The sequence below is a fragment of the Pinus tabuliformis genome, chromosome X (genome assembly GCF_031772625.1).
Source record: "Pinus tabuliformis cultivar Carrire ecotype Pingquan chromosome X, CPIR1, whole genome shotgun sequence".
Taxonomy (NCBI): Eukaryota; Viridiplantae; Streptophyta; class Pinopsida; order Pinales; family Pinaceae; genus Pinus; species Pinus tabuliformis.
In genome coordinates this window covers 145,110,779-145,123,643 of record NC_142308.1, presented here as the reverse complement: position 1 = coordinate 145,123,643, position 12,865 = coordinate 145,110,779, and the positions used below count along the sequence as shown (strand labels likewise).

At 38.5% G+C, this 12,865-nt stretch overlaps 1 protein-coding gene across 1 annotated transcript in view; it reads right to left on the bottom strand.

The window, feature by feature from the left end:
* The window catches only part of LOC149138875 (protein EXECUTER 2, chloroplastic-like), a 186,420-nt gene extending 174,452 nt beyond the window's left edge, over positions 1-11,968 (bottom strand). The window contains exon 1 of the mRNA XM_089449804.1: positions 11,230-11,968. Within this exon, the coding sequence (XP_089305930.1) occupies positions 11,230-11,706 (477 nt within the window). The 5' untranslated portion in view covers positions 11,707-11,968. The remainder of the gene's footprint in view (positions 1-11,229) is intronic.
* Between the last annotated feature and the right edge of the window lie 897 nt (positions 11,969-12,865).

Genomic DNA, 12,865 nt, shown 5'->3' with positions numbered 1-12,865 from the left:
CCTCTCTAAGATACAAGTACGAATTGCAGTTCGGTACAAACTCTCAGATGGAGACAAGTTCAGAAAAAGTCAAATAGAAGTTTTCGATGCTAGTACAGTGAATAAGTTCAGATCCAATTCAGAGAACCAGTCTCAGTGTAACCACAATCTCGGTGTCCCACAGTCTCGATGTATCACAGTGATGCAAAATCTTAGTAAGAAGCTCGATTGTCACAGACTTCAATATTCCTTAGTGAAGTTTGGATGACAAGTTCACAGTGATAGACTTTACAATGATAGTATATGAGGTTGTCACAGTGATAGTGTATGAAGATGGCTCCTTTGTCACAGTGAAGGCTACCTCAGAACTTCAAGACCATGCATAATCTTATTGAACGAACAAAGCATCTCATTGTTGCAAGGAAGTAGTTGAAGAATAAGCAACTACTCTGCTGAAGAAGAAAATGCAAGGTTGACTACATAGAGGAAGTATCTAGTATAGGTTGTGAAGGTCTTGGTCATCTCATCTTTTGAATCTAATGAAGGAAGAATTTTGACCAGGTTTTCCCATAGAGTGGGGTTTTCCCCTGGCTGCGTACCTATATCTTGTGTCCTCTATTATTTGTTGTTTGGCATTAGTCTCGATGGTAAAGAAAAGATAAATCAAACAAAAGATTAATAATAATGAAACATCACAAGATAATGTCATAATAAGAGAAATCAATCAACTACCACACTTTGGATTTCTCAACATGGTTTCAGAGCTAAGGTCGTGATCAAAGGTAGTTTGAAAATCACTTATACATCTTTGAAGCTCAATGAAAAGGTTTTGTTTGCATTTGTATTAAAGATCAAGTCAAAAGGACATTTTCTGGGCTAATAAAACTAGGATTCAAAGGCATCTTGAAGGGTTGAGTAGCACATTTTAAAAGGTACGAGAAGTAAAAATCATAGTGAGACAATTCAATCATTTCAGAGAATCGGTAATCAAACTCGGTGCAATATCAGTTATACAAGTTCAGTGCAACCTCAGAAAACAAGTTCAATATATCTCAGAGGTCAAGTTTTGATATCTCAAAAAGGGAGTTTGAAAGATTGTTCTGTTAGAAGGATTACATAACTACAAACTGAGATATTCAAGCTATCACAAAATCATGTAAAACCTTTTCTATAATACCATCACAAGGACAAGGGACCAACTCATATCCACGCTGCCAACATGTTAAATTGGCAACTAGGGCCAAACTCCATGTGGGTCGGCTTATTTATGGCAGCTGATATTTTTATTGGATCCCTCTCGTCGAGAGGTGTAGGATTGATCCAAAAATCATCAGATTCCAATAAGTATTTATGGAGTCAATGGACATGGTCCCCAGTGGACTTCCTGCAACTTGATACAACCCTGAACTCAAAAACATCTTTAAAAGATCTATTTTCAAACACGTAGCTTTCCATCGATAAGTGCCACCCTGCAACCTTTGACTTCCATTTCCGAGATAGACATCAGGTTCGATCAGGTACATAAAAGAGATTTAGGGGTTCCTTGCTTTCGTGGAAGAGTCGACCATTTCCTTGATGACCTGCATTACCAGTCATTCTTTTGATCATGGAAGATGTCCCAGGAATGATTGTTATCTTCATCAAGAGATGTGTCTCTGCCATTCGGACACTCCTTCGCATCCAATAGCAGCTGAATGTAGAGCTGAAGCAGCGCTGCTGAGGAGCGAGGGAGATCATGCAATGAGGGAAAAGTGCTTTGGATACGGCAGGCAGTGTGGAACTGGAAGGAGCCGTGGCAACGTTTAGGAGCAGATGAGCAGCAAGAGCATAAAAAATGACTGCGTGGAGAATGGAGAAGAAACGCAAGGACAGAGAGAGGACGTGGGTAGCTTAGGGAGTTGCAGATGAGGCAAAAGATGTGTTGACAGCAGACAGATGAGAGGGTTTTGCAGGCTGAAACGTATGTGGGCTTCTCCCTTGTATATATATGTGTTTTTCTTTTGACTTTCTGGGCCTGAGACCAACGTACACCTGGAATATATATATATATATATATATATATATATATATATATATAATAATAAATAAATAAATAAATAATTAAAAAAATAAATAAATAAAATAAAAAGCGAAATGAAGCCCCAGGAACAGCAGACAGATGGCTTGAACAGACCCTCGAATTTCTCCAGAGAATTTGAAAATCTTTTTTGAGAATATCCCTGCAAAAATGAAAACCCGGATGGCAGACTGCTTGAGATTACCTGATGAAACCTTGAAAAAAATTCTCAAAGCCTGTGCCTGCAACCTGCAATGGGAAAACGAAAACCCAGAAAATATATGCAAGGATTGAAAATAAAACCCTACAAACCAGCTACAAATTTACAGCATTTACAATTTGCAGGCTCTAAAATAGCCAGATTTCTCATTATGCCACAAATATTTTTAGAATTTTAATTTAATGTGAGATGCTTCAGAAAACCCTGCATGCATTCATAAAAAAAATTCAGATGATAAGCCCGGGATCAAAAACTAGTTGGGCTCTTGCAGAAAACACAATCCGGGAGTTGGCTAGTTCAGCCGAGAACTTCCCCTAACGCCCGGTAAACTCAAAACTAAAATTTCCTGCACAGCTTAAAATCAACCATCAACATAGAGGGAGAAAACAATAGTGAAATCAGATCAAATGGAGATACCTGCCATTATATTTCAGAATCTAAACTATCATTCAAACCCCAAAGATCAGACAAGATACCTGTGCCTAAATCAATCTTCATCAAGCTAAAATCAATGGCTGAAAATAAAATTATGCAGAAAAATAAATCATCTTACAGCACTTTCAGAAGAGTAACACCAGCAAGATTTTTAACCCCAAAGTCTTTCTTTATTGCACAAAAAATGACTACAAGAGAGCTTTCTTTAGCACTAGACTCTGAGATCCAATCTCATCTCAAATGACCCCTAGCACCCTATTTAAAGGAAAAATTCCCAACAGCTAGTTCGAGTGATCCATGTCAAACTAATCTCGACCGTCGATAAGGATCAAGATTTCTTTTAATCTCATCCGTCGAATTTTTAAATGCATTTTAACATATTAAAAAATTAAAATTTTGCATTTATTTACTCAAAAATTTGACTTATTATTATTTTATTATTTTTTAATATTTTTTTTTTAATTTTTGAAATTTTATTTTATTTTTAACACTACGTGTCAACTCACCCCATTGATGGAATTTGTGCTATTGCCTACATTAATAAGAACAATGTTCCCTCTTCCGGCTACACTGATTATTACTTTGGTAGAGTGTATAGGAGTACACCACAAAGTTCAGAAAGATAGTCATAATGTTGAGTATCTCCCTAAAGAACCCAAATGTACTCCTCAAGTATTTGAGGAGTCTACACAGCCATATGTGGAAGCCAGTGATGCTATTCAAGCCTAGATCAGTAGACAAGGCTTGTGTACAGGCACAATACCTGGAGAACATAGGCCTGAAGAAAGGGCAATCAAGTGGATCGAAGCAGGTGCAATAGGACGCTTCTAAGGAGGGGAATAAACATGGATAGGGGGAAAAGATAAAAAGAAGGCAACACAGTACTTGAGAAAATTCATAGCCTCATTTCCAGTGGTAGCAGCGCCACTCCATGCTATAACAGCAAGTGCAAGAGTTTCCAGTGGGGAAAGGGTCAGTAGAGGGCCTTTGAGGATTAAAGAAGAAGATTTGTCAAGCACCAGTTCTGGCATTACCAAACTTGAAGCAACCCTTCAAAGTGGAGAAAAAAGCAAGTGGGTATGCTATGGAAGTAGTCTTGATGCAAGGAGGAAGGCATGTATGCTATCATTCTAAAGCAGTGTTGATAATATCAGTATCGGCAAAATATCGGCAAGAGTCCTGAAAACATCTTTTCGGCAATATCAGCGAAATTATCAGCAAAATATCAGAAAATATCGACAAACATAAAAAATGCATAATATATTCATTTTTTTCAGATTTTTAAACATATAAAACAATAACAACATGAAATAAACACATTGGCACATAAATATGAAGAAAACACTGATATATATGATGTAGTGGATGTAAAATAAAAATGATACATCAAAGGCGATACCAAATCCTACTGATCCCTGATAATTTTCCAATCAAAAACTCAAATATGGAGAACCAATACAAAATAACATCACATATATAAAAGTATCTCATCATCATGAGTTATATGTAGCAAAATAAATAAAACTAGTAGCTAGCTATCTAAGATCGGTGCTCTCTCCCCCTTTACGGGAAAACATGATGCATTGTTTGTCAAACCTGCCCCTAGCAATAAAAGCTTTAACCCTGCACCTAATGTCAAATAATAATTGTTGGGTATGGAGTTGTGCTCCCCTATATCTGTAGCAGATGGTGTTGACACTGACGCTCCCACGGTCTCCCCCTCCTCCTCCTCCTCCTCCTCCTGTTGCTCCTCCCCTAAGTCCTCCTCTTGCCTTGTACTAATGGTTCCTCCTCTAACCATGTAGGTGACTCCTCCATGATGAGCACCTCAAACTCCACCCTCCACTTAGAGAATACATCAATATTGTCTAAGAAAATAGCATTTGGATCCATTGGTTTCTCTATTTGCTTCATTCAAAGTCGGAGATTGTAATGCACATACACTAAATCATTAAGGCGTGAGACCTCCAACCTGTAAGAGTGCCAAAAAAACTAATGAGTCTTGACACTTGGGGGTCATAAATTAAAATTACAATAAATGTAATTGCTCAATTGAAGGTTGAAGCTCAAAGATATACTTGTTGCGCTTCTTTGAGTGTATTTTCTCAAATACGCTCCAATTGGCTCACACCCTGAAGAGCTACAAGTTTGACTCAACGTTCTTATGGCCAATTTCTGCAAATTTGGTGCCCTTGCACCATATAGCTTCGCCACCAAATATCTACAACAACAACAAAAAAGTTAAAAACTTAAAATATAATTAAACTTTCAAATAAAACATAATTGACTTTAAAAAATCTAGAATTATAAATCGGTAAATTAAAAATTCTAATGAGTCGTGACTTGTCACTTACTTGCCATGAAGAGGGTCCTTTCCCAAATAGCATCATCAAAGCCAAATAGGCCCACACAATACCGATAAAATTGTATCTCGCGATTGATTTTGTTGTGAAGCTAGGAATCAGGTACCATCCTATGAATACAAGAATGGAGCCCTTCCATCACCTTGCTATCTAAATCAATGCCACATTTGTATGAAAATGCAAGGTTGAGGAAGAGTGTTGCTGCATGAATGGGTCAATGAAACATCTTTGTCCACCAACTATCAATCGCATCCCATAACATCATCTATCTATTAAGCCCAGCAGAACCCTTGTCTGCATAATAAGCATGAATGGTCTCCTTGGCCCTATCCATGGCCTCATACAAATAAGCCATTGCAGGCTTCTCCCCATCTACCAATCTCAGAACCTTTACTATAGGTTCACTAACTGAGCACACTTCTTCTACTCCTTGCCAAAATGTGTCAATGTACACCATTTTTGCAATGGCTCTCCCATCTTGTCTCCTACTGTATCTACAATCACGCCACTCATTAGAAACAAACATTTGTTTCAACTCAAACTAGCATCGAAGCAAAGAATAAAGAGTAATAAAGTTGGTGGCAAAATGTGTGATTGCAGGACGCCACAACTCCCTGTTTCTAGTGTATCTCCTCATGAGGCTAAGAACAAAAGCATGGTTATATATAAACTTGGGGATGCTCCTAGCCATATCAATCACCTCCTTGATGAAGGAGAGTTTCCCCATATCCTCAAGCAACAAATCGATACAATGTGTTGCACAAGGAGTCTACAACAATGTGCGGTGCCTCTCCATAAGCACCATGTCGGCAGCCACATAATTAGCTGCATTATCTCTTATGACTTGCACCACATCCTGCACACCAATCTTTCGACGAACCCATCTAACAACTCACATATAAGTGTTGCATCTTTTATATGTGTTGATGCATCTACTTATTTAATAAACATGGTACCTTTTAGGACAATATACCAAGAAATTTAGAAGGGTCCTACCCTTCTTATCTGTCCAACTGGCAAACATCACTATGCATCCAGAAACCTTCCATGTTTGCTTCAACTCTGCCAATCTAGAACTAATGTCTTGTTTTTTTGCTTGAAGGATTGGCCCCTACAACTCCTCCTATGTAGCACTTTGTACCTTGGGCCCACAATAGCAATAGCATCACACATTGGCTACCAAAATGGATTGTTTTTTGTGATGCTGAGAGGTAAGTCACTCTAGAAAAGACACATCCCCGTAACTCTATATGCTTCTTGCTTCTCCTTTTTTTTAACAATTGATTTTATGGAAGGTTGTGCTCCATGTTTGGTTCATGGAACAAAAAAGGATGACCTCCCACTCCCAGTAACATCAGTAGGTGATGTTATGGAGCCACTCCCACTACCCTCAACCTCAAACTCGAAAGCAGATATCCTGAAAGATCTGCATGCACGTTCAACCTTGTTTCTTTCTACCTCTTCTTTCTTTCTATCTTTTTCATCAATTGCTTCAAGAGCTCCACACTAGAAACCGTATAAAGCCCAACATCATGTCCAGGGAATCTAGCTAAATGGTATTTCAATCGCGTAACCCCTCTTATGATCTTGGTCCCACACAATTTGCATGATAGATATGCCCGCTTTGTCCAACCATCAGGTTTCCCATACTCCCAAAATGGGTCCAAGGGCTTTGGCATATTTGTAGTGGATTAATGGACACCATCAAAATTCAAACCTAGGGCACCACAAAAAAAAAAAAAATTGGCATTAAACCCCCATACAGAAAAAATAATAGCCACTTCATTTTTTTTTAATTATTATATTATTTTTAATGAAAAATGGCAATAAGAGGGTGCATAAGAAAGTAAAAAAAAATGTACCTGGTTGTCCAAATATGGAGAAACCCTTGCACTGGTTCATGGGCATAAAAATCATAGCAAATGACAAAAAAGCAAAGAAGTAAAATGTTGATAGGCAAAGAGGCAAGCAAGCATAACCGTAAATCTATGAAAAAAGACATTAACATAGGGGTTTTTATGAACATACCTGTTGATGGAAGAAATGAAGTTTGTCTCACTGATCTTGAATTTTTGATCCACAAAAAAAATTTGATTGGTTATGATAATGGTTGTTTGATCCTCAATCCCTTCTTGAAAACCACCACAAAGCTCTTCCCCTTCCTTCTCCAAGACCAACAAAGCAAAATGAGCAATTAAAAGGCCAAAAAGTCGTTTTGTAGTCGCGGCCCCACTTGCCCAACAATAAATAGGGTCGTCACTCGATATTTTGGCAAAATATCGCTGATATATCTTAAATATTGCGATATTTTCAAAAAGGAAAATATCGCAATATTTAGTCGGCGATATATGGTTTTGCCAGAAATATCGCGATATTTCAGCAATATTATCAACACTATTCTAAAGTATTTCATGGGGCATTTTTTAACTACCCTACCTATGACAAGGAAATCTATGCCCTAGTGCAAGTTGTGAAGAAGTGGAAGCATTGATGGGAAAGGAGACAATAATCCACACAAATCACTAGCCACTGCAGACCCAAAGTAAGCTACAACAGACCAAGCATTACAAGTGGATGGGGTTTCTACAGTAGTTTCACTTAGGGATCAAGTACAAGAAGAGCAGCACAAACAAGTTGGCCGACATGCTGTTCAAAGCCACCCAAATCAAAAATCACAACTTTGGGAACTTTGATGCACATGGAACCGTTCACCCATGATGCATACAGATAGGCATATTTAGAGGATGAGGACTTCAAGGAGGTGTTTCAGCGATTTCAAAATCAAAGTCATGTGCATGATTGTAACAACATCGTTGACTACCATCTCTAGTACGAATTACTCTATAGGTTGGATAAGTTATGTGTTCCTAAAGGTGAGCATTTGTAGTTAATCAAAGAGGATCACACCTCCATGGTTGCAGGGTACTTTGGTGTAGGGAAGACATTGGCCAACTTACAGAAGTACGTGCATTGGCCCAATATGCAAGAACAGATAGCTAGGTTCATAAGAGGATGCATGTTTTGTTGTAACAACAAGCCTAGTAACAAGAAACAAAGTCTATATCATCTCTTATATGTACCCACTTGTCCCTAGGAAAGCATTTCCATGGAATTTGTGGGAGGTTTACCAACAACCAGGAAGGAACATGACTATTCGTTCCTGGTAGTTTACAAGTTCAGCAAGATGTGTGTTTTGATGCCCTGTAAGAAGACCGTCAATGGGAAAGAAGTAGCAAACTTGTTCTTTGGACAAGTCTGGGTTCACTTTGGAACACCAAGGAGCATCATTTCAGACAGGGACACGAGTTTTATTAGTGCATTTTGAACTACATTGTGGAGATGAACACAAAGTTGAAGAGGTCTACAACATTTCATCGTTAGACAAATGGGCAAACAAAAGAAGTCAACAGGACTTTAGTGCAGCTTTTGAGGGGTTATAATAAGAAGCATCTGAATACCTGAGATGAAAATCTGGTATATATACAACACTCTTATAACAGATTTGTCCACATTTCTACTAGTAAGTCCTCATTTGAAACTTGTTTTGGGTATTTGCCACCTTCACCTTTGGATATTGCATGTGGGCAGCAAGGATGAGTGAGGGAGGATCTTATAGGGGATGCCCTTAGGGCATTGCACACATCGCGATAAAATCGTAAAATCGCGATTTTTTAATTTTGCCGATTCAAAGCGCGATTTTTATCGAAAAAATCATAGCGATTTTTATCGAAAAAATCGCAAAAAATCGGGAAAAAATCGGAAAAATCGGGAAGTCGTTTGGCACAGTGCCAAACGACACCCGATTTTAACGATATTAAATCCCGATCGCGATGTGTGCAACACTGGAAAATATTGTTGAGAATATCAAGTAGATCCATATACAGGTACAGGAGACATTGTAGAAGTCACAAGAAAAATACAAGGCCAAGCATGATCAGGACATAACAGTGAAATCATTCAAGGAGGGAGACAGAGTATGGTTACAGTTGAACAAGGAAAGGCTACAGGGTCCTAGTAAGAAAAGCAAGGATGCGCAATATGGTCCCTTTAAGATATTGGAAAATGTGGGAGATAATGCCCACTAACTCAATCTACTCCCACACATGCGCATTTACTCAGTTGTGAATGTGGAGAATTTGAAGCTCTATGAACCTTCCATGCTGGATCAGGAAGAGAAACGGGTTCTACCTTTTGTGAAGGATTTGGCACCAGAGGCTCACACAGAGTTGACAGAAGATACAATTTTGCAGAAGAGGTCCAGAACTACAAAAAAGGTGCAACATGACCTTGGGCAGATTGGGTTGAAAGGAAAACATCCAGGTAAAGTTAAATGGTACATCCAAAAGAAGGTGGAGAAAAAATTTCCTCACCTCATTTAGTAGAAGGCCCCCAAAAGCCACCCAAAACAGGGAGGGGTGATCCGAATTGGATCATTATATTGTTTGTCATCCATCTCGATATTTTTAGAGTGGAAAAGGTGGAGGAATCAGCTCACAGGACCATTTTTACTGGCGGGACCCAGTTTGGCAAATTGGGATTTGAAACCTTCCGAGAGCATTTTGAGGCATCATACAACATTTTTTTAGGGTAAAACTTTGCCACTTAATGTCGCACCTTTTATTATATTCTACACACAGAGACTTTTCCAACTGTGGAAGAATTGCCTCAATCGAAGTCCGTATGCAAAAGTTATGCCACTCAAAAGTTGATCTTTCTGTTTTCACCACCATAATTCAGGAGGATGCCACATCAACCCCCATTATTCATGCAAAAGGGGCTAGCCACATGACTCTAGAAGAGTCCATATTGTAACTTTAGTTAAGAGTTGAGGTAATCAAACCTAACAACTAATAGGCTATCGAGTTGTGTTATAATTGGACCACTAGGAGGAAAAGGGGGTTCCATTATTTTCAAGTGCATTTTGTTCCATAGAAGGGCAAAAATAGCCAAGAGGGATGAGAGATAGAGCACGCAAAGAGGATTTGTGCATTGTAGTAATCCACGAGCCACGGGCCATACTTTTTTGTACTCGCAACCATTTTTTATTTAAAGTAAAAGAGCAAAGTGGCCTCACCTTCTCGCTGGGTTTCTCCCAAGGGTTTCCCAAGTCATATCTTGTGTCAAATTGTGGGTTGTAAGTTTTTATTTCGTTGCTCTCCACTTTATGCATAATTTTAGTTTGCATGCATATGCAATTAACAATAATCTACAGATCTAGAAATCTAAAGAAAATAGAACCCTAAACTGTAGATTTCGGATTTTAAATCTATTGTTATCACATTTGTTGTGACGAACTGAACTGTAGAATATCCACGGCAGTTTATAGATCATCATGGCTTGACACTACATTGATGGTCAATTTTGTATTACATTCAGCATTAATGCATCAAATCCCATATAATCTCTATAATTCATTGTGCTTGAATTACAGGAGTACTAGGATGGAGGCCTAGTTTTGTACCATCTGTTCCTGGAGAGTAGAATGCGTGTTGGCCTAGTTTTGCACCCACTTTTCTTAAGTATGTTTGCAGCCAATGACGACCTCCCAACCCACGGAAAGCAAGTGGATGCCTAATAAGCATGACATTTTCTTTGAACCTGCCTCAAAATAAAATAAAATAATTAGTTAATTTTGTTTAAATGAAAACTGTCAATTGGGCCTGATTATGCATTCCCGATGAAGTGCGTGCTCCTTATTTCATTTATAACCGGCTATGATTTGATCGAAAAAAGCAGCCTTGACGGCATGTTCAATTCAGTTTACAGTAGTTCTCTATTGTTTGCTTGGGCTATCTCACCGAAGACCTAGTTCTGTGTAGCTTGCTTGGGCTAGCTCACAGAAGACCCCGGGTTGCTCTCTTGATGCAGATTTGCATTTACAAATACAAGACCAACTACTTGATAGGATCTTCACCAAAATTCCAGACTTGGGTATTTGGCAAGGGAGCCATGTCATTGGTAGAAATTCAATCTGAATGTGGAGTTGCAGCCATGCACAGGCACACCAAAATGCCAGACTTGAACATTTGGTCAAATATCCGGACATTAATTAGTAGATATTCAACCCTTATGTAGAGTTGTAGCGATGCATGGACACCAGTGGTATTGGTACAGCTTAAGACTTGTCTGAAAATAAATTAAAAATTGGAAAATTAAATTGGCACATTTCGGATTACCTTCAAATTAGATATCAATTTTTCGTCGTTCTCGACTAGATTAAAATACTCCTGCCACTTCTCCCAGTCCCATTCAGATTTCTTTTCTTCGTCCTTAACCTTGTAATCTTCCAAATAACCCTTAATTTTCTCCATCATACCAAGCAACCTATCGCCCAGCTTCGTTGCAATCGCCTCGAATTGCCTGTGACCCGAATTGAAATCCCACTTGACCCATTTTCCGGATTCCTCTGGATCGGCCAGCGATTCCTTAGAGCAGCGACTCACCATTGAAGAAGCTGGCGAAGACCTGGATAGTTGCAGACTCCGCAACAAACAATTATCCCACGAGGATGATGATAAATTACATTGTGCGGTTGACAAATTCGAAATTGCAGCGACCCTACGGGTCCCTGTGCAGAATTGCCTTGTCGGAACGAACTGTGGGAAATGGCCTTCGACGTGCTTGGAAGTCGACACTGGGGCGATTGAGGCCATGGTTGAGCAAGGAAACCCTTCTATTCCCGAACTCTGGGTTGGAATTATTTAAGTAATTCACTGTACGGAGGGCGAGAAAACTGCAACGCTCGTGCATTTGTTGCCTTATCTCAGACGACTGAATCTTTGTTGCCTTATCTCAGACGACTGGATTCAGTACATAGCAGAAACTGAGAGAACGAGGGACATTATGAGCTTTGAACTTTGTATAATCTCCAACAGATTTCCTTTATCAATATCTGTTCGAATATTTAGTTGTCCTGCTTTGGCCAAGGATGTATGATTTTTATATTTTCTTTTATTTTGGAAAAAAAATAATACACTCGTTTAAGATTAAGTTATAAATTTTATTTTACATTAGAAGAAAATAATAAATTAATTGTGATCAATATTGGTTTGAACTTTTAGTTAGTCTTACTTTCTCTTAAAATAATTTTTTTTTTTTTTTTCTAACGATGTATGATTTTCGTTGTGTTTAGTGTGACTTTTTGGAAGTTTTTTTGGTCTAATTTCTCTAAAATCCGGTAGAAATTTATTGAAATGACAAGTTTGATGGGTAACCACTACACAATCCAAGTGCCCTAGGGGTTTTTCAAAGTGTTGAATCCATATATACAGTCAAAAAACCTGTTTAAATAACACAAAACAAGATTTCACCTCAAAATTTTCGGTGTTGGCACTGGAAAGTCCAAAAAGTCGCACTAAAGACAACTCCTATGATTTTTATATTTTCTTTTGTTTTGGAAAAAAATAGCGCTTCTCACCTTCAATGTTACTCTTAACAGCTTGGAATCAATCGGTGCAAGGTTTGAATCGGTCTACCACCGCAGTCTGAGGGATTAATTTTTGTCTATTTCGTTCACTCATAGGGTTCGCATTGCTACATCGCAGTCTGGTTCACTTCATAGGATTTTGTTAACTTTCAACTAGGTAAACGCTCAGAACATGGAAAACGCTCAGAAGAGCCAAGGTGTAAAGAGCAAGGAAATTTTAGATTTTTTGGAAACAAATCATTTGGGTCAAGTCAAAATTGCTTCAATACACAAAACAAGAAAGTGGATTTCGGTAAACGCAAAGAAATATGAGGGCATTTTAAGGTGTAGGCTTGCTCACCTTAAATGGGGACAAATGAGAAGAAAATCGATCGAGAGAAAGAAAA